This window comes from Lathamus discolor, chromosome 1, assembly GCF_037157495.1.
Source record: "Lathamus discolor isolate bLatDis1 chromosome 1, bLatDis1.hap1, whole genome shotgun sequence".
NCBI lineage: Eukaryota > Metazoa > Chordata > Aves > Psittaciformes > Psittacidae > Lathamus > Lathamus discolor.
The window spans coordinates 86,815,841-86,838,465 of record NC_088884.1 but is presented as its reverse complement, the minus strand read 5'-3'; the positions used below and the strand labels follow the sequence as shown (position 1 = coordinate 86,838,465).

Sequence of the window (22,625 nt, the reverse complement as noted above, 5' to 3'; positions counted from 1 at the left end):
GGTATGGTGGGTATGACTGCATGTCTTTTTCCTTCCTTCTGAAGCCAGGTAATGGGATTAGAAGAGGAAGAGAGAAGTGACATGCATCACAGGTCATCAATCTGTTCCTGTAGCAGCATTTTAAAAGGTAGTCACTGTAATAAGCTCTAGGATTCCCCATAATCAGCTAGAACTTCAAACTTCCCTTTCTGAATATAAGTGGTTAGTACCAGAATTTTAACCAGCGTAGAAGAGAGGAATTACGTGATAGACTACTGCACCTAAGAATGTCTCTCTTAGAAACCCCAACGATTCTACTAAGTGAAAACATACCCAGTGAACCATCTAACACTTTAAAATTCTTTTTTAAAATTAAGTTTTCATAGTGAGCACACCAACTCCTTAACTTGCAAAACAGTTTTATTTCACACTTATACAAAATTAATAGACATTTTAAAACACAGTATTACAGGTTACATCTACTACCACTGAATGTGTTAACAGGGGACTTTGCGTTTCTCTTGAGTTTTCCAGAGAAAAGAACCCAATCCATGTTCTCCACAAGGTGTATGCCTACTTCAGTAGAGGTTAGAAATGGTCTATTTGGAGTTGTTGAGTACAAAACTCAGAAGACTGAGGCAGAATATGCCAGGTACGCACCTGCATACTAAGAAGATACATAAATGAATAAACTTCCCCTTTCCACTCCCAAAACTAATTCTCCCCCTGCTGGGTCCTTACAGCTGATGAGAACTAAAGCAGCTGTAATGAGGAGCAAATCCAGGAGTTGGCTCTTCCTCTCTTCTACAAACCTCCTTAGCACTGTCAAGCAGCAAAGGCTGTCTGAAGAAGAGGGATCTTTACAGATGCTAGCAAAATACTGTTCTTTCCCTCCTCTTCCCATTAAACCCTCCTGACATTTGGCTACCTACTTGCCATGTCACTGTGAGAAGTAAATTCTCCTTCAGGCACCTTATTAGAGAGGCATGATTTAGGGTTATACCATTTCCTTGCAGTTTTGAAGCTGATTGTCTAATTGGGACACAAGGATAAAGCCTCCTGCAGAACCACATAATGGGATGTGGCGTATGTTACTGCTCTGTCACCATAATACAGAAGGAAATGTGGCCCTCTAAGTCCTAGATTGAAAGTTTATGCAAGAAATAGTCAAGAAAATGAATAAAAAACCCTATGATGTGCGAAATAAAATTGGATTGCAAGGATGTAAATATATTCAGTGTTCCACAGATGTCCAAGGTGAGCTGGTTTTTTGCTTCAGGTGCGAGTCCTCCCTGCAACTTGACTGTAAACAGCCAAAGTCAACACAGTGCAACACAGAACTGAACTTTTTAGGTACCTAAAACCCTGTCATAACAGCGGTTTACTGAACAAACTGCTGACTGGTTATACAATAAACTTTGATAATCCAAGCAGGTTACATTCAAATAAACCAGAAGAACATCTACACAACTCCAAATGAAGAACCAAATCTGGTTATTTACAGTTGCTTCCCATTAGGTCCAAAACCAACTTCCCATTGGAAAACAGTGTTTCATACAGAAATTGACAGATACACAGGTGGTTTTAGAGTCTTTCATGGAAATAAAGGAGACAAATATCAAAAGATAACCCAAAAGCCTTAAAAGGAATATAAAAATTGTGCTCACACCTTCATTCTGTAGCCTTTATAAAGTCAAAGGTGGCCCCTCCCAGCAGCAGTGGGAATCTGCACATCAAGTGAAATGTCTTTCAGTTAAATAGTTGAAATACAGCATTCTTTACCTAAAATGGCAATCAGCGAAATTGCCGAGGAGGGGAGGAGAAGGGACGCTGCCTTGCAGGTTCAGTTCATCCTTTCTTTTTACTCCTGCAGTATCTCATTTTAACAGTTCTGGGTACTGAAGCCCCCCTATCCTAGTTAACTGCTGAAAAAGAATGAACCAAAAATCTGTCCTTTCAGACTTTCTTTACATGGCAGAAAATATGCAGGAGGCACATGCCCAGTTTTTAAGTCTTTTCTAGGTTATCTTTTGGAGCAGCTGTACAACAAGGCAACAAATATTAATATAAGCTAGTTTTCTTCATAATTCTCAAAAATTCTTGCTCATTCACTTCTCCATCTCCATCCCGATCAGCTTCATCAATCATTTCCTAAAAAACACATTGTACATTTGATCAGGCACTGGACTCTAACACAAGATCTCCCATTTGCTAAAACAACAAATCAGAAGCACTTCCTATGGGAACATAACTATGTATTTGATTGCTCTTCAGTTCTCCAACCTCTCAGCCCTTTCTGTTTAGGCATGAATTTCTACCCAGTCCTTACATGCAACAGCATTGGCTGCATTGTCCCTGTTAGAAAAGCTCTGGCAAATCAGAATTTACCTGAAGTTCTTCATCTGTTAAATTTTCTCCCAGCTCCTTGGCAACTCTTTTCAAGTTTTTGAATGAAATTTTTCCTGTACCATCATCATCAAATAATCTGAAAGCTTTCAAGATTTCTTCTTTTGAGTCCTTTTCGCTCTAAAACAAGAGTAAAACATAACTAGAAAACACCTGCCGCAGATAATCCTTTTCATTTTTTCTATGCCATCACAAGAATTTTGTTAAGAATTCCTACCATTTTTTGTGTCATCATAGCCAAAAAGTCTTCAAAGTCAATGGTGCCACTTCCTTCTTTGTCAATATCTGCTATCATTTTCTTAATTTCTTCCTTCTTTGGCTCAAAGCCCAAAGCACGCATCGCAACCTGTGCCAAAAAACAATTCTGTTAGGAGGCCACCAGAACTATAGTGCAAACAGCTGCGCTAAAGCTTGTTTAATTTCCTTGTCCAAAACTGTAATAACTCGCTGCAGTGAAAACATCTTGATATCTCTTTCTTGATATATCTTGATATATCTTTCTTGATATATCTTGATATATCTTTCTGAAACAAAGAGAAACCTTTTGTGTCTGAATTGGGTAAAGGTTCCAGTCTACATAGCTCATAATGGAACCGGGCTATCAAAATGGGACTTCAGGGGAGGTTGGAAACAAGGGATGTGATCTCGTTCCATCTGAAATCAAGGGCAGAATGCCCATTAATTTTGATGGGTACAGAATTACATGCAGTAACTTACACAAGGAGATAGAAGAAATCCCTATGCCTGTCTCTTGGCACTTCTGGCTAGGGGGTGGACATGGTGGGGTGGGAGCTGACAATACTCTTTAAGTGTCTCAGCCTCAGCACAGCAAAGACTGACTGCTGTGCTAGTTTAGGAAAAGAAAAACAAACCACCTAAGCCTTAGAGAGCACAAAGTATTGCTGTAAAAACAGTTGTGTAGATTGCTGTACAAATGCATAATATTAACATAGTTTAAAACCAGGCTCTGGCATTTCAATGATTTTGCTACTTGAGTATTTATCACTAATTTCACAATCCATGCCAACACTTTTGCTATTAAATAGCCGTTTTTTTAATTGATTTGGGAAAACAAAAACATAGCATCAAATGGTTGATGTTAGAACATTTCAATCAATTTTAAGAACTATATTTTAACATGCATCGTCTGCATTCAGAGAACATGCTCTCTTTAACTGAGATAAGCCATAGGCTTAGTAACCATACTTCTAAGTTATATATGCAGAAATTGAGGCAATGTGTGTGTACATGAGAAATCAAGGCCAAAGAGACAATCAAGATAAGAGATTCACACTTTAAAATTTTTACACAAAAACACAGGGAGGGAACTAAGAACAAGCTTCCCCCTTGTTCTACTGTGTGTGTGCACGTGCATGCGCACACACGCTACCTGAATTGCTACTGAAATGCAACTCAGGTCTCAGTTTTGTTCTTTTTCTTTTTTTTTTTTAATTAAAAAACAGGTAATTTTTGGATTATGTGTAGATTATGTGTTTATTGTTCCTGAATGTGTGCAAAATCTGAGATGAAGAAAAAATGTGATATTTTGATATTCACCCAGAAATAAAAGTCCACTTCCTAGAAACAATGACTTCAGCTAGTCATGAAATGTGAACTGGAATGTGTACTGTGTATACCTAAACAGAGCAACTGCTTTGTTCCACTAATGCTCAGCTACTCAAAGCTATCAGTATTGGAGAAGCCTGTCTACTCTGGAGTATTACATACAGAGACTTTTCAGGTTAACCGTATAGTAAACCCTAAATTCAGTTGTGACAGCAAGCCATTACCCTTTTTTGTACTCCAAAACTAATTTAAAATAGTTAGGGCTGGACAAACAGGAAAAGCAGCTACAATTCTGAGATCAAAGATAATTCCATCCAAGGAAAAAAAGTTTGAAAACCTTCAGTTCTTTTATGTCGATGCTTCCAGATCCATCGGTATCAAACAAATCAAAAGCTTCTCTGATCTCTTGCTTTTGCTCTTCTGTAAGTTCAGGTTTCAAGCCACTTTTCTTCCGCTGGGCTGTACCTAAGCCAGGTTTTCTATAGTTGGATGCCTTCAGAAAGTGAGGGAGAAAAAAAAGATAAGAAATCGTCCACTCTGGGGAAAATTCAGAACACAAGTAAATTATAAAAACAGTAAAGCTGCAGTAGACATGAGAGACTTTTTTGCTGCAAGTGGTAGACACTGGGTCTCTATGTTCATTTTCTTCAGTTATTCTAGAAAGAAAACAAGCTGTAGACTTTATTCCTGGGGAACACACATTTGGGCTTCATGTTTTCTATTTAAAGATCATCAATTAAAGGAGTAATGACAAAAAAATCAGGCAGGCAGTCTGAAAATGAACACTGTACTAAGGTAACTAAGACCCTCTGCACATCCTTCTGCTTGCTTGGATGTATCAGGAGTGGTTTCATCTAAGAAATAAGTAAATCATCCTTACAGATAAAAAGGCTAGTTGTGTAGGGTCTTGATTATAAATGGTACTCAAAGTCAGCCACTCCTAAAACTCAGCACAGAAGTGGGATGTCTGAGAGCATCTGCTCTGTTGGAGCAAAGTTTAAAGGGAGCTGGTAGCTCTAGCCAGCCCATCCACCAACTACCTGTGGTGCTAGGTAACAACATGCAGTGGTAGCAGTGAGATCAACACAAAATCTGTCCCAGAAGGAGAGCTAATCTGTTTATGCTGAGCTGGTGTGTTATTATTCAGGACACTTCTCAGACCTTTCCTACTTCTGGTGTAGTTAGGGTAGTACAAAATGGTTCCCTCACCTGCTCGCCTAGGGAGTGGTAAAGACATTTTCCTTGAGAATGGGTTTTCTTATAAATCAGCAGCAGACAGATTTTAACCCTTCATCTTGAGTCTGCAGATTGACAGAAAGAAGGACACTCCCTCCCATCCCCAATTTGAACTGGTTACAGGCTTTATGAAAGTAAATAAAACAAACTCCAAGAAAGGAATTTGTTTTCTAGCTACTGCTGAGTACCTCTAAGCTAGCTCTTACCTCTGGTGAATTTTTACTATTTTTGGGCTGGGATCTCTCTTAAATTCACAATGGGTCACACAGAAGATTCCATTTTGCTGTGTTTGGAAATAAAACTTCATTTTTTTAACATGATTTGTCCCTCCCAGGTTGGGTTGCAAACCCTTTTGTCTGGCACACCTCTGATACTCCCCTGTTATTAAACACAGGCAACAGATTTTTATTTTTTATATTTCACTCCAGGAGAAACCTATGTGAGACATTTTTCTGATCATATAGAAAAAAAAAAAAATTGCTAACACTCCACCTGAACCTTTTTTCTTGCACTCTATGTATACACATAGATTCTAGTTAAAACGTTGAAGCTCCTGAGAGGTAGCATCTGCACTGCTTCCCGTTCCTTTTATTTCAAAACCGGGTTGTGCAATCCCATTTTACATCTCCTCACCGAGCCAACACCATTTAACTAAATACACCACTGCTACAGGTGACCGAATGAAGTGGAGGGGGTCAGTAAATGGTACTGAGATTATCCATGCATCTTGCCTCCACCTTACGCCACACTGAGAGCAGGTGACATATTTTGCGATTCTTGATGCTTATCAGGGATGTCTTTCGTAGAACCAAGATGGGGGGCGGGAAATCGGGCTCTTTCCTGTACACTTCCGCGTTGTGCCAGGAAACCAAGCAACACAGGAAGCCTTATCAAGCCGCGCGGTCCTCACGCCAACTCCCAACAACCCTTCGAGCCCAACGCGGGCTGCCTGCCCATCGGTGGCTGGGGATCCACGGCGGACTACGAGTCCCGGGACGATCCAGTCCGAGCCGAGCCGAACCTCAGCTATGGGGGGCACAGCAGGGAGGGCACCGATGGGCTTAGCCGGGAACTTGCACCAGCCGTTCCGCGGGGAAGGGCACTCACCATTTGGCTGCGGCCGCCGAAACGCCACTCCAGGTCAAGTCGACCCCACCACTCCTAACGGCCCAGCCCGCCGCACGGAGACGAGTGGACGCAGCGGAATACGCAACTAACTCGAGCCACCCAATGAACTAGCCGGGCGCACCGGAGAACCCGCCCCCTTCCCTAACGTGGGCCAATGGCAGTTGGCGGTCTTGTGATGTCAGTGAGAGTGCGGGGATTACTGCGCCTGTTGTGTGTGGAAACCAGTGGCGGTGGCGTCGTCGTCCTGGTGACAGAGCGTCACACGGTGTGCGCGGTGGTGCGCGGTGGTGCGCGGTGGTGCGCGGTGGTGCGCGGAGCGAGCTCAGCCCGGCCCAGCCCGGCCCAGCCCGGCCGCGGGGAGCAGGGGGAAAACGCAGCCTAATCGGTTAGGAACTAGCACCGGCTTGCTGCGGGGCGGACGAGGGGCCGGTTCCGAGCCTGGGCTTGGGCCTCTAGCCGGGAGGAAGTGGGTGGCCCTTCACCGGGCCCCAGCAGCGCCGCTCCGGGGAGCCTGATGAGCGGCCCCGGCTCCACGCCTGAGCGCTGGCTGCTTTCCGCTTCCAGGCTGCGAGTGATGCGGGGCTGGCCCGTTACGGGCGTTCGGGCTCGGCTGCACCAAGTTAGGAAGCTCTTTGTCTTCCTGCATTAGCAGTAAGTCCTGGCTCAGTGGTAGACTAGGTAAGTCGTGACCCTTACTTGAGCACTTGGTGGTTTAATTGCCATGAAATAAAAACATTCTTTCCTGTAAGCGCATGCCCTGCCTTCACCTGGTTTTGCAGCCAAGCCCTTGGTTCATGTTTGTGGATCTGTAGGAGTATAAGCTGGTGTCCAAAATGAAGCTACAGTTTTAAAGTTTGAGTTTAAGCTGTATGTAAGAGGCACATTTTTAAACTTAAATTTCAGAGAGAATTTTAACAAAGCAACTTGCAGTTGGCTGTGTTGAGGTTTGGAAGAAGTGCATTGACTTGACAGAAGGAGCTACACTAACCCTAATTAGCCTGTCTCATAACTGGTCTTGGTTTCAGGGTCACTGAAATAAAAATGCCATTCTAATAAGACAATGGCTTATACTGCTGAGCTGAACCCTTGTTTGGGACTGCCTGGGGAGTAAGAAGTTTGCAGCACTGGAAAATGGAAACCTCTTACTCAGCAGTCTTTCCATAGTTGTCTCCCATCCAAACAGCAGCATGGTCTTCTGCCCAGAGCTATGTACCAAGGACCTAGGTACTGAGAGAGCATTAAGGGGCCTTGCAGTGTTTTTACTTCAGCTCTTTCCTGATTTTTATGAAGAGAACCACAAATTGGTTATTTGTTATTTGTATCAAAAAGCAGGTTGCGAAGTGACCAAGAACTGCTTGAATTTAGAAACAGTGATCTTGGAGAAAAAAAAAAAAAAACACAACAAAAACCACAACAAAGCACAAAGCAAGAAAAAAATAACAGAACAAAAAACCAACAACAACAAAAAAACACCAACCCACAAACATCAAAAACCAAACAAACACCCCCCCCCAAAAAAAAAAACCAACAAAAAACCCCACAACCAAATTATTGTCTTACTAAATCCTTAAGAGAAATCAAATGTAATGATGAGGTTTTGGGAGAGTGGGGGAAACACATTTCATATTGGATTGCATGATCCAATTAATATTATTTAATCCGTTCAACTATTTTTTTGTTTGCTTGTTTTTGCAAAACAAGCTACTCGTGATATGAAGGTAAGGATTCCAATTAAGAGCCCTTTATTATTACTGTTGTTATTACTAGAAGTACTGCTATGGATACATAGCAAAATTAGACTATTGTCACAAGACACTGCCAAGAACAATTTCCAAATAAAACCAGGTTGGTTGGAGGTTTTCAGAGGTGCATTCCCAGTGCAGTTTTAAAGTTAAAAGAACCTACTTATCTAAAATTCCCTAAATTGTTGATTACAGCTAACTATAGATTAAAATAATGTCTTAGTTAATGATTCCTTTGGTGCTTCAAGATGTATCTGGTAATTGAGGGGAAATTCTGTTGTCAGTTTGGGCTAGACTAGAACTTCAGGACTGTCAGCATAAAAAAGTCTATTTCTGACTGCCTGCTCTGCTTTTTAAATTCACACTTCATTTTCATTTGAGATAGTATTCAGATATACTTTCACTAAGCTGGACAGAATTTTACATTTGGAATAAAGAGATGAAATAAAGGATTTGAATCTGAGCATAAAAGGTATATGGCTAAGCTTCTTAATTCTTGGTATGTATACTTTTACATTCAAAAAAAAGAAAAACAAAAGGAAATTTTAGTTTAATCTGTATGGTCTGCCACAGGACTGTGGTGTGGAAGAGATTTCAAGTGAAAGAAGATTTATTCTTGACGTATTAAAACTGAGTAGTAGATCAAAACCTTAAAGTTTTGATAGTTTGCTTTGTGAAGTATGAAGAAGTGGCATTTCTTTTCACGCACATTTAATGAAGCGTTGATGCATGCTAAATGGAAGTTGGAACAAAATAATTTTGATTATTCTTTAACAGATTTGAAGGTTAAAGTAAGTGGCATAACTGTTTTTGCCCAGATGGATCTGTACAGAGCACTTTTGTTTTGCACATTCTGCTCTGATGAATTTTTGGCCTAAATAGGCCAAATAACTGAAATTCCAGATAGCAGGTCGGGAGAGAAATGGTAGTTCTACACAATCTGCTCTGTATCATGTTTAAGAAACCACCAGAATTAGCAGCACTTCACTATCTGCCAGCAATTAAATATTCCCTGGTATTTTAGCAATGCACCATTTCAGCAACTATGTGCATCGACAGCTCCTAAGAAGCGCACAGGATAAAGAACTGTTTAAGAGAGCATCACAGGAGTGCTGTATTCACTGCTAGACTGCTAATTTAATTTTTTGCTGATATATGCTGTGGAGTGCTGTGAGGATGGGGCAATAAGTTTGTGTTCTGTTCACAGATCCTGCCTGCTGCCCATGGCTTTCAGGGATGTGAATGCAAGGCGACATATTGGACTTCAGCAACTCTCTTCCTTAGCTTTAGCTGGAAGAACATTACTGGGGCCAGTGAAATCGTGTAAATTCATTGTGGATGAAATCACCAACGAAAGCACATTGATTTGTTCTGCTGTTAGACTGATCGAAAGTTTGGATTTAACTAGTGCTGCTGGACAGCTTCTTAATGAAACCATTCAGGCACAAACCAAAGAGTTTAAGACTGGGATGAGTACCCTGTTGTTTCTTGTTGGTGCGTGGAGCAATGCCATAGTGGAATGCCTCCAGCAGAATGTTCCGGTTTCAGCAATAGTATCTGTGATGTCCGAGGGATTGAACTCTTGCTGTGAGAGAGTCCAGTGTCTTCAAATATCAATACATGACGTAAATAAAGAGCTCTGTTCTAGCAGTGTTAGGCCAAACACTTCTAAAAGCAAAACTTGCCAAACTGGATGTGACAGTCTTCCAAATTCCCAGCTTTTCCTGTATTTTCAGAAAGATATTTCTGTACCAGAAATAATTCCAATGAATTCTTGTTCGCATCAAGATGATGATTGCAATTTTAACAAGCACCTGGTTTCACCTTTGCCTGGCTTTGATTCGGTAGCTTCTCTTGTCAAACCAGTGGGTGACAAAAGTACATCTGTGATTTCTGGAAGTGGTGTTACCACATCCAGCTGTAACAAACAAAAGCTGACCCACAGCAGGTACTTCAGCACTCTAGGAAAAAGCCTTTTTTCAAGTCAGCAAGGTAATTTTCAGGGATACCTTCTGGGACCATCAGCAGATTCATGTGAATGTCGTGGTTTAGGACACCTGGCAATGGCTCTGAGCCACGGAAATGAAACTAGCATGAAAGTGCTACAAAGCATTGTTATGTATCAGCAAGAGACAGCAGAACACAGTGGCTCTTCCCAGTTAAATGTTGCAGAAATTGTGACATGCTGCTTAGTGGGCCTGCCTGAAAGCTATTCTTGTGCCTCCCCAGGTTTTGTCACATTGGTATCACCAGAACAAGTCACAGTTATCAAATACTTTGAAGACAAACTCCTTCGGATTCTGCTAGTAGATGGTGACCTAACTGAGCAATATCGTCACTTAGGTTTTAACAGACCATGTAATGTGAGGACCATAGTGGAGCATCCTAGCTTACAGGAAGGGGACTTGTGGCTAAGCAGTATGTTAGATAATCTGATAAAATTTGAAGTAAACCTGGTTTTGGTCAAAGGAAATGTGTGTGAAAACTTAATGGAAAGATGCATAGCAAATAGTATATTGTTAGTTAGTTCTGTGACTTGGAATGTGTTGAGTGCCTTTGCGGAAGTCACTGGCGCTCAGCCAGTGACATACCTCACCCAGCTGAATGCTTCTTGTGTGGGGAATGGGGCCCAAGTGGAGTTGTGGAAGGCCTGTGACGGGCGTGCAATGGATCTGGGTGAACTCATACCGGTCAGAATAAAAGCACAAGGAATTCCTCTGCTCACAGCTGTGCTTACCACTAGTGTAGCTTCAAAGATGCAGCTCATTGAAGACCAGTTCTGGACTTTAGTGTATCGACTCCATCATGCTTTAAATGACAAGAAGGTTTTCATTGGCGGTGGTGCAGTGGAGCTCTTGTGCCTCAGTCACATTCAGATGCTTGTCGAACAGCCTTTGCAGCCACCAAATCAAAATGCTGCAAAAGAGTTTCACAATCCTTGGCAGGCAGCATCTGCAACTGAGTATAAATCAGTTGTGCTCCAAGCCTTAGCAAGCGGCTGGAAGCAGTATCTTTTGGTGGTTATGTGTAACACCACAAAAGCTGCATCTGAGTTGGAAGCGTGCACCTCAATTGATCATTACCTCAGAAAAGCAGCTGACTGTGGCTCTCCTTCAGCATACATATTGAAGGAGTTTAGAAAAGGCAATCTGCTCAGGGATGGTGCTGGTCCCTTCGCTGACCACAGGGAGGGTTTAAAGGTTTGTGATAATGTTACAGCCAAGACAGAGGCATGGCGGAGAGCTCTAGATTTGGTGCTACTAGTACTTCAAACAGATGCTGAAATTGTCACAGGTCCCAGAAGGAATCAGCTATTGAACTCACATGTCTCGAGTGAATTTATGTTTTTATAGGACTTGCAGGCTTTATTTATAAGTTCATGAGTCCAGGGGCAACCTACACTTCTTCATAGTTTATAAAGCAAACATTTAGACATGATTATGACTTCAGAGCCTAACAGTGGAAATCAGAAGATGCGACAGTCACAAAGTAATTTCTCATTTCTAGAAATGAGAGTTCAAAAACAGATAGAAATCCCTTGTGGATTTCCCTCTAACCCAAGCTGTGCATTTCTAGCCAATAATATAGTCCATATGGATAGATTCATCCAGTCAAACTGACGAATTTTATTTAGCATAGCAGATGTGCAATTCTTTTTTTCATTATAATGAGGAGTGCTAGGCAGGTGGACATACTGAGTCCAGATGGAGAAAAGTTTGATACCTTGGATATGCTTATGTTCTGAACATCCACTGTCTGTATAAGGTATCTGGATTTGTGTTCTGTAAATTATTCTTGGTTAATGTCTTTTAATGTCTTCTAAAGAAATATAGGAGCATAACATTGGCATATTTGTGTTAATTTCTGTACAATGCAAGAGTTAAATATGCAATAATTATGAGTGCTACATTTTATGCTGAAAGATTGTATTAATAGAGTCTAATTTTGCGTATTTATATGGACCATGTATGTCCTATTTCAAATATATACCCTTTGAAATTTTCTTCGTTTTGACATAAATTTAGGCAGAATCCTCCCATTTGGTGTTACAGACTGGATGTATCTCTACACAAAGTTTTATGTTGCAAGTTGGATTTTTAGATTATTCTCTTTGGGCTTTCTCAGTTACCCTTGCAAAGAGGAAAATGTTGTATGTTTTAGCTGTTAGCTAAAAACTGGAAACAAATCTGTCATGATGATTGAGGCAAGGCATTTTTACTGTGTTTCAGCACTTGAAATTTGAAAGCAGAGCCATGGACAACTGGCACTTTGTTGCAAGAAAGAGGAGTGTAACTATGGAGAGAGTTGTTCAGAATGCCAAATTCAGAAAAAAAGTAAGTGAAATGTCTCACCAGTGCAGTGAAAACAGACTGGAAAAAGAATGGAAATGGTGATGCTAAAGCAGATTCTTGCTTTTAGGATTTTTTTCATTAAAATGCTAATGTCTGGAAGTACTAGGGTTAAGCACTTACTGGTTGCAATTGCTTGTGCTGATGGCAAACAGTCCTTCCGTGATGAAAGCTAAGTATTGGGGTGGACTAAAGAGTGTTTTCTGAGGTGTGATTCGGTGGAAAGGCAGACATATTTTCCTCGAGGTATCTCCCCACTGCAGAAGACATCTTGGATAAGAGCCATCAGCTGCCTCAAACCCATGTGACCACTGGCAGTTCCCCAGTTGACCTCCCCAGTTGACCTCTGCTGAGCTTTAACACAGTTCTCTGAGTTTGTGCCCTGTTGGAGTTTCTCTTTTCTCTTGGGAAGGCCCTTCCCTTCTACCTGTGCATTCAGGCTTGAGTTAATGAAAAATTCAGTTCCAAAAATGTCTCCCCCTTGGTGCAAACACCTCAACATTATATCCCATTATAATTGTCAATAGGTATTTGACAGAATCTGATATTTTCTACCTCCCACACTTTTGCTACATTTTTTTGCTTCCATTGATGTCGTTAGCCCTGTAAAATAACTGCATAACCTACACTACATTTAGCTAAAATAGTCCTTTCTGAGACTTGCTTACATCTTGTAGGTCTCCATAGCTGGGGATTCCCTGAAGAGGTAGGATAGGCTACTGAGATTCTGAATTAACCTTAGGCATGAAGTGAAATTGGGATACTTAGAAAGAGCTTTTGAGTGTTGATCTGACAAGAAGCCCTAACTTCATTTTTAAGAAGAAAAGAATCCATCTAAATGCATTTTATCCCAGAGTTTTCTCCTACGCTAGTCTCAAATTCAGATCTTTCACAGAACTGTTTACCCAAGTGGATCACGCTAGGTGAATAATTGATGTATTCTGTATGTCAGGAAAAGAAAGACACAGATAATGAAATTCATCCTCAAATACGGTTTAGGTACATATAGTATATATGTCTGTGTGTGTATTAAAGTAGTGTTATACAGTATTTTTTCAAAAGATTCTCATTGCTGAATTACATATTTTATATTTTTTATATAGTTGTATTCAACTCACATGTAGCTGAAAGGCTCTTAAGGAGCTTAAGGAAGCATTTTAACAGCAGTTGCCTTTTAGAAATAGGGGAGAAAAACTTTTCTGTGTGTAGAAAGTTATGCTTGTAGTATTTAGTCATCTCTGACCTGAAAGTGTAAATATTTTGGTTTTCTAAAAACTCCATAATTTAGTGGCTTTTGGCAGAATCTCATCAATACTATAGGGGTTTATAATTTTATTTTGAAACAATAGTTTCTAGCAGCATGGGGATCTAGCTGTATTAAAGTTTTGATCAGTTGGTAACTGGTTGTCATGGTTTAAGCCCAGCTGTAAATCAGAACCATGCAGTCTCTGTCTCACTCCCCCCCTCGCCCCCCTTTCCCAGAGGGATGGGGAGGAGAATCTAAAGAATGTAACTCCCACGGGTTGAGATAAGAGCAGTCCGGTAACTAAGGTATAACACAAACCACTCCTGCTACCACCAATTATAATAATGATAAGGGAAATAACAAGGGAAGAGAATACAGTCGCTCACCATCCGCCAACCGATACCCAGCCAGACCCAAGCAGTGATCTAGCCCTTCCGCGTAACTGCCCCCAGTTTATATACTGGGCATGACGTGCTGTGGTATGGAATACCTCTGGCTAGTTTGGGTCAGGTGTCCTGTCTCTGCTTCCTCCCAGCTTCCCCTCCTCCCTGGCAGAACATGAGACTCACAAAGTGCTTGGTCAGAATAAACATGATTTAGCAACAACTAAAAGCATCACTGTTATCAGCACTGTTCCCAGGCTGAAAGTCAAAACCACAGCACTGCACCAGCTACTAAGAAGGAGAGAAATGACTGCTACTGCTGAATCCAGGACAGCTGTACAATAACTGAACTATTTAACATATTCTGTCAACTTGTCTTACAAAAATTGTAAGGCTTGTAATAAGTCTGTTGTTAAAGGCTCTTTCAAAAGTGCCTGTTGTGGCATATATATTCATATATATACTATTCTAGTCATACAGACCTCAACTAGAGCAGTTAATCTATTCACCTCTTGTTATGTCAAAGAAAAATATTATAATACCTCCTTTTTCAGGATAACTATATATTATAAGTAAATATTCATTTTGTCCAAGAGCAGCCTTGTACAAAGAAGGACCACTCCAGTAAACTGAAAGGAATTATGTCTTGTTTGGGGTATTAATTCCTGTATTTCATTTGCTGTTCCCTGTATTTGCAGTCCTGTCTGTGGGTTGCAGCTCAAAGATACACGTGTACCATGCACATATTAATTTAGAGGAAACAGTCATGAATGCTGTATATGTATGTGTGTATAATTCCATATCAGTATAATGTCTTTGATTCCATAGTGATGAAAATTAGACTAATACAGCTGCAGAAGTATGACACCAAGCTGTGTGGTTCGGTTGATATGCTGGAGGGAAGGAATGCCATCCAGAGGGACCTTGACATGCTTGTAAGGTGGGCTATTAGCCAACCTTATGAAGTTTAACCATGACAAGTGCAAGGTCCTACACCTGGGTTGGAGCAATCCCAGGCACAGCTACAGGTTGGGCAGAGAAGAGATTCAGAGCAGCCCTGTGGAGAAGGACTTGGGGGTCTTGGTTGATGAGAAAATGAACATGGGCTGGCAGTGTGCGCTTGCAGCCCAGAAAGCCAACTGTATCCTGGGCTGCATCAAAAGGAGCGTGACCAGGAGGTCAAAAGAGGTGATCCTGCCCCTCTGCTTTGCTCTTGTGAGACCTCACCTGGAGTATTGTGTGCAGTTCTGGTGTTCCTCAACATAAAAAGGACATGGAACTGTTGGAACAAGTGCAGAGGAGGACCACGAGGATGATCAAGGGACTGGAGCACCTCCCGTATGAAGATAGGCTGAGGAAGTTGGGGCTGTTCAGCCTGGAAAAGAGAAGGCTGCATGGAGACCTCATAGCAGCCTTCCGGTACCTGAAGGGGGCCTATAGGGATGCTGGGGAGGGACTCTTCGTTAGGGACTGTAGTGACAGGACAAAGGGTAATGGGTTGAAACTTAAACAGGGGAAGTTTAGATTGGATATAAGGAGGAAGTTCTTTCCTGTAAGGGTGGTGAGGCACTGGAATGGGTTGTCCAGGGAAGTTGTGAGTGCTCCATCCCTGGCAGTGTTCAAGGCCGGGTTGGACAAAGCCTTGGGTGAGATGGTTTAGTGTGAGGTGTCCCTGCCCATGGCAGGGGCGTTGGAAGTAGATGATCTTCAGGTCATTTCCAACCCTAACTATTCTATGATTCTATTGTATATTTATTACATCAGTTTAATTACCTGACCTCCTAGTTCCTCCTAATATAACATTATTTCAATTCCCTGAATATGGCTTGCTCAAGGCAGTGAGTGTTCAGCCCCTCACTTCTCGCTCCCCTTCATCTCTTATGTAAGCATTGTTTAAATACCCAAAAGCATATTAAATATCCAAAGCATATTATTCAAGTTCTTCTGGTTCAAGGATGCTTTTTTTCTGGAGCCATTTAGCTGTGACAGAATGCTGATGGCTGCCAGAAACCAGGGAACTCAGATGTTATTTGCAGTAAGAGAACTTTACTGGAAAAGAAGCCCAAGTCTTTCTTTGTTTATCTGAAGTACCAGGCAGCTAAATTAAAAATGTTTTTAGACATGGCCCTGGCTGTGCAATTATTTTATCTTCTGTCTTCTAAGTATTTGGCATCTCAGAGCAGTGCTATAAATAAACTCAACAGAATTGCTGTAAGTCAGATCAGTAATTACTATGCATGGGGTTTCTGTGCCTAATATCGGAAGGGCTCTCAAATCTCAGCTCCAGTGATGGATACTTGGGACTGTTTCCCAAGAGAGCTTGAGGAGGACTTCCAGCCTTCCGGATTCCTCTCACAACCACTGATAAAGACAGTGAAACTGTGGAAGAAAAGAGGAGTTTCAAACTCAGGATAAGCTGAAAGAAATTACTTAAAATTCCAGTGTCTCTTACTTGTTAAGTCTGATCATTAAACAGACATCATATTAAACTGTTTAAGGGGCTAATTTAGAAGTGTGTGACTTCTGTCTGTGCCAGGAGGTGCTGTTTTAATTAACTGTCTTAGCTTACTGTAAAATAGAATTTTAGACTGCCCTACAACATGATACTTGGAATGTAACAGATAGCTGTGATGTGAAGAGGCATTATACAAACAAGATGTTCCATACCCTGTCTTTCCTCAAATGATCATGTCCATCTCTCAGCTAATAAGTTAAAAAAGGATTTGTTTTGAATTGGATTTCTTTCAAAAGGCCAATCAAGCAGTTTTCTTCCTGTTTTATGTGTTGCTATGAGTTGCTACCACAAATTCAGTTTTTGAATGAGAATCTACAGATGCTTTTGCTGTAAAATCATTTGTCATGTGTGACAAAATGTTACTACGCTGATATGTTATTCTTAGGAGACTGGAGAGGAAGGGGGGATCATACTTTGGTCATGAATTAATACAGGAACCAATCCCTTTTTCATAAAAATGTCAGTGAAGTTTCCATTGCTTTGGGGAGTTAAAGGCTTGGTCCCTAAGAAACAGATTATCGCAAAAACATGATTGTTCTTTGCTCTTCTGGGTACTGGAGAAGGGTGTCTTTCTGATAATTTCTTAATGGAAAGAAATGTAAAATTGAGGACTGCTAATGCTGATGAGGAGTGCAACCTTCATTAAAAGCCATGCTTTCTCAGATAAACTTCTAATAATCTCTAATAGCAATAGCAATTGAGTACTTGATGACCTGGAAAAAATCTGCTTCCAAGATGCAGTAGGTTGAGCCATCCTTTCTGCAGAAGAATCTGAAGAGGATTAAGAGCCCACCATCCCTAGTAGTTAGAGAGTGTCTTCTGCAGGGAATGTCACTAAGGGAGAGCCAGCTCTTGAGACAGTCATATCGAGCTCTATCAATCTGTTTCTTATCTCTTAAACTGCCAGCTCTGTGAAGATTCTTTATTCTGTATAGTGTGTAACAAAATGAGGCCTTGGATACCATTTAGGAGCAAAAATTATTAGAGTAATGAATGAATCGTGGCGCTTAGCGACATGGTTTAGTGGTGAACTTGGCAGTGCTGGGTTAGCAGTTGGACTCGATGATCTCAAAGGTCTTTTCCAACTTTAATGGTTCTATGATTCTAATGTTTGAAGTCATGTAAGATTTGGCTACTTCACCTGGAAAGACATTTTCTTGATTTGCAAACCTGATAAAGCTGATGGAATTTATCTAAAAGGCTCCTGCATTGCTTGGCTATACAATATTCCCATAAGTCTGGACTCTGAGAGGATAATATCTAGGACAGGGAGTTCTCAGAGGGTAGTAGCAAACCTTGACAGTGAACACAGTAGCTTTTTTTTGGAATATAGGGTGAAGATTAAACTACAGCAGTTACAGTGTGCCAAGTGGAGCTACTAGTAGTTGTACAACGTCAGTGCAAACTCAGTAGAGCAGAATGGTTCCTTTACATACAAATTGGCATACTGACAGGATGGAATAAATGACTTGTTTCATTTCCAGAGTATTTTAAAAGGAGACTGCAGTATATGTGCAGGGTTTTGAGTTCCTCTAATTCTTTTTAACATGTATTCTAAAGAGTCCCTTATAATCTGTAATCATTTACTTTCCATGCGATCTCTTTATTTATGGCTTTGATATTAATTTTCAGTGTTGGATCTCTGTCTGTTTAATTGTCTTGGTCTGACAAAAGTGTAAGAAGTTGCCCCTTGTCATGATTCCTGTATTGCTGATGTGATGCACTGCTGGATCAGGCATTTTTGACAGCAATGGTTTTAGTATTGCAAGCAGAAAATTAACAGACTTTATTGTTGCAGATGTGTTGAAAATCTTTACCTCTTCTATTGAAAATCCTCCTCCTCCTCTGTTGTGGGGTTTTTTGCTGGTGTTTTTTTTTTTTTAAGTGGAAACTTAAATTGCTTTTTTAGAATTATGCTTTCATCTGTGTCTGGCTTTTCCCCTGCTCTGTTTCCTCTTGAGTCCCCAGAATTAGCAAGAGTAATGTTCTAGTTTGCAGTGAAGTAGGAAAGAATAACTTAACTTTCTAAAATGTAATAAACAGTACAAGACCTGGAACAAATACAAAACCTTCAGACAAGGTGAAAGCCCCCAGAAGAATACCTCTATTCAAAATGTCTGTGGATGTCTGCAAATACTGCCAGGAACTTAAGTCTTGTCCTTTCCCTTTCCAAACATGTGTATTAGGTTTTTCTTTAAAAATACATACTGTATCCTTGAACTCTTCCATGCTTCTAGTCAAAGAAGGTAGTATTTCCTTTAGACTAGTTGATTCATACACAAAATAAAATCTGTGAGACATTATTTTGGTCTTGGATATTTCTCTCTTGTGATATTGGATGGAAAACAGTTTTCTGAAATATTCAATCTTTGAAAAACAGCAAATGTTTCTAGTTATTGAGGGTTTTAAAATGTGGGCTGTAAAAATAAAGTACTCTTAATTAAGCGTATTTTAGAATAGATTCATCCCCCATTTTGCCTTCCCTTCTGTCATGGTTTAAACCCAACCACAAACCTCGTTCACTCACTCCCCCCCATACATAGCACTGCACTAGCTGCTAAGAAGGAGAAAAATGACTGCTACTGCTGAACCCAGGACACCTTCTTTGCAAATTCATTACTTTCAGCAAGAATCAAAATAGATGAAAACCTACATGCTTTACATTAAATATTATCTGAAAGCAAAACAAAACCCCAACAAATTTCCTGAGGAGAAAATACAATAGATGTTACCTGGCTTGACACCTCAGGAATTTCACTGGGTTTAAATCTGTTTCTAACTGATCTGATCCAGCTTTGTTTAAAATGCCACTTATCCTCAAAGACCTGTATGTGTTATGCAGCTAATCTTCTCCTAAGGTCAGCGTTGTGTGAAGTTTCTCCTGTGAGTGGGTTGTTGTTCCCTGAGGCCAGTTGTCAGCCCATGGGAATGGCTTGATTCCCCAGAGCAGCCTTGTAGGCCAGGATCTGGCAAACTATTCTGCACTGTGTCTTTAATAATAACCAGATAAACAGTCCGAGCAACTACTGGGCTCTCTGTCTATCTCTGAACTGAGGGACCCAGAGTAACATGGGGCTGCCATTTATTTAATTTTTTTAAGCCCTTGTGCGTTGCTCTGCTGATGCCTCTTCATAAAGAGAGAACTATGGTAAATCTGCGGAGTTAACTTTAGTCTGTTTCTCTTCTCTCACTGTACTTTATTTCTCTGTTGTGTTTTGTTTTTAAATTGAAGTAATTATAATCTTCCATCCCCTTGTTGTTTGCAACAAAATATCTGCTTTACAGAGAGATCAAAAAGGTTTTATTTTTCATAGGAAGCTCAGCTACAGATGTATCTTTCCATAATGCGTGTAGGTTAAATTAATATAGATAAATCATTGTATCACACAATCCGTGCTCTACCTATGTCTCTAAACGCACATGGATGACTTAAATTCTTAAATTTCTTCCTTAAATATGAGCTTTGCAATTCTTTTGGGGTCAAATATGATGGAGTGAGAGATTGTCTGGTGTTTAATGTGTCATCTGTTCCACCTGGGTGACGCCCATCTGTTTGAACGTCACAAGCAGAGGCTAAATTTGTAGCTGTGCTGTTGCCAGCAGCCTAAGAAGGATTCTTTGTTGCATTTATTCCTTTTTATTTGCCTCCAAATCTCTGCTGATTACAGTCTGAGTTTCTCTCTGTGGTCTGTTGAGAACAATAGCAAAAGTCCCACTGAAATTTAACTTAATGGGAAGGAATCATACGTGCTCTAGGATTTATTCTTGGATTGCTTTAGTTTGTTATCATCTTTTATTAACTGTCAATTTCATGTTCATTAATGACAAGACAGTCAAACAGCATATCTTTTACAATAGAGTTTGTCTTTACCTTAATAGCTTTTTGTATTAAAAATTCAGGCAAGAGAGAATTTTTCCTGGGCCTCCAAAATGCATGTAGAAAGAAGGGATTAATATAAAGATGATGGCCTCGTCATCTCAGCTAACCTCTTGAATTCTTTTGGATGTGCCAGCTCCAGAAATTCTTCCAACTTATTTTCTTGCAGTCCCCTGTATATTCTGCTTCTAACAAATTCCTGTTAGAAAGACTGCAATAGATCAGAAAATGAACTTGGTTTTGAATCACATTTGAAATTGGCAGGAAAGTGAAGGACTTAAAGCCAAACCCCACAACATCCTCATTTATGAAATATTTGGGATCAAGAGCCCAATGTTTGCTTCTGAGAAGAACTAGAGCTACTTGTGATTTGCTGCAATCAATAAGGACTTTCCAGTCCTGTGAAAGAAATGACACTGCAAATGGAGTGCATGTTAAGACAGAGACACTGTGTAGCCTTGTCTGGAGGACAGTACCAGCCATGGGTGGGACTGCCTCCCTGATGTTATCTAGGATAGTGTATAAGCCAAGCCAGAGAATATAATGAGTGATTTTTTTATATTTGGGATACCCGTGGGAACCATGTGACCTTCTCAGGCCACTGCATCATTTAGTCCTACACTAGGATGACTCCAGTGTACCCTACAGGGAACTGCCTATACGCTGTGCAGTCTCAGGAAGAGCTGCTCTGAGGAAGGATGTATTGTCAATCTTCCCTTCAAGGGAGAAAATCTCCATTTGCATTTCTTTAGTTTTCCAGCATTACCTAGCTTTTGTTAACCAAGTAAGGTCATGCCCCACATCTTACCTCCATGTAGGTCTTTAAAGGTTTATTACTTCACTGTAATAATGTCTGCTCATTGCCCTGCAGGTATATTTGAGGCAGCAAAGATCTGCTGCACACAGTAAGTATCAATGATAATTCTTTATGAGAAATTTCGTAGTTGCTGCAATTACACCAGATAATCCCTTACTGTTACATCAGACATAATTCTGAAGGCATTACATATAGCAAATATTTCAAACTATACTTAGAGGTTGATAGGATATGTATGTTGCAGACTGCATTAATCTGAAGCAACTCAGTTCCACAAGAAATTCTAGAGGTGAGTAACCACTTGAAGCCTAAAACTGTTTCACTGCTATTATTGCTCTCTTTTTGTATTTCAATCTTGCAATTAATATTTAAAAAAAAAAGGAAAAAAAAAGAAAAAAAAAAGAAAAAAAGACAAATTTGGACCTTATGTGTAACACAAAGAAACTGTTAAAAGCTGCATCCATGAGGATCTCTGGGCTGAGTGCCATAACACAACCATTCAGCCAGCATGATGTAATTATAAAGCAAACATCTCTAAATAAAACAAACTCCAAGTTGAAAATAAAATAAAAATCCTTCAGACTTCTGCTCGTTTCTTTATGGTGGAGGATCATATCAATCTCAGTTTTAGAAATTATCGCCTACCTCTTTCATACTGCAAGGTCTATGGTGTCTTCATGCTCTGTACAAGTGGGGTTTATTGGAGGAGACACCTCATCAAGTATTGCTTAAGTCCATATTTCATTCAAAGGAGACTCAATTCAGGAGGATTTAGAGCAAGTCTGATGCTTACTGGGTTTTTTTTAAGAGATACTAGATAATGGCATGTAATGATATTCTACATTTATGACATATATAAATATGCCTTCTGGAAAATGGTATGTTCAGCTCATATCAACTAGATTCATTTAAATAAAGGGTCATTGACAATGATGATTTGAGACATAATCTTTTTATGCTTAAACTACAACAAAATCTCTAGTTCTTTTTAATTTCCTATAGGTTTTGAAGTAACATATTCTCTCTTACTTTTATCTAAAGGAACATTTTGCATTCAGTGTTAGAACCCTTAAGCCAGACTGGATCTGATGACTCTTGGGACCTGCTTGAGGTAAATACTCTTTTAGGAAAGTCAGCCAAATAACTGTAGCGACAACTTATGTTACCATTTACTGCTGTATTTCTGGAAGGAGGAAGAGTAACAAATAGAAACCTTAATTACCAAAAAAGTTAGAAAAAGAACTTAAGTCTTCTAGCTGGGATGCAACACTCCTGAGCTTGCAGTAGGTGATCCTTGAATATCAACCAACAGTCTTGGGTCCCCTGCCCTCCAGGGCTATACCCCATGGAACCTTACTAAGCAGGTTCCTGAAGAGGCCAA

The 22,625-nt window shown here is 40.3% G+C and overlaps 2 protein-coding genes across 3 annotated transcripts in view; one reads left to right on the top strand and one right to left on the bottom strand.

Annotated features, from left to right (window-relative positions):
• Nucleotides 1–381: 381 nt before the first annotated feature.
• Nucleotides 382–6,402, bottom strand: LOC136016834 (uncharacterized). Its single transcript, XM_065684517.1, has 5 exons — nt 6,295–6,402; nt 4,289–4,444; nt 2,603–2,731; nt 2,368–2,505; nt 382–2,130 (listed from the first exon to the last, which is right to left on the bottom strand). Exons 1-5 carry the CDS (start codon nt 6,295–6,297, stop codon nt 2,041–2,043), a joined length of 516 nt encoding a protein of 171 aa, XP_065540589.1. The 5' UTR covers nt 6,298–6,402; the 3' UTR covers nt 382–2,040.
• A 249-nt stretch (nt 6,403–6,651) lies between these two features.
• Nucleotides 6,652–22,625, top strand: part of BBS12 (Bardet-Biedl syndrome 12) — a 32,242-nt gene continuing 16,268 nt past the window's right edge. Inside the window, exons 1-3 of one of the 2 annotated variants that reach the window (XM_065684506.1) lie at nt 6,652–6,700; nt 9,265–12,391; nt 22,286–22,355. In XM_065684506.1, coding sequence (XP_065540578.1) covers nt 9,281–11,410 — 2,130 coding nt within the window. In that variant the 5' untranslated portion in view covers nt 6,652–6,700; nt 9,265–9,280 and the 3' untranslated portion in view covers nt 11,411–12,391; nt 22,286–22,355. Of the gene's footprint in view, nt 6,994–9,264; nt 14,903–22,285; nt 22,356–22,625 lie in introns of those variants that run through there. The other variant, XM_065684499.1, reaches the window with a different exon arrangement.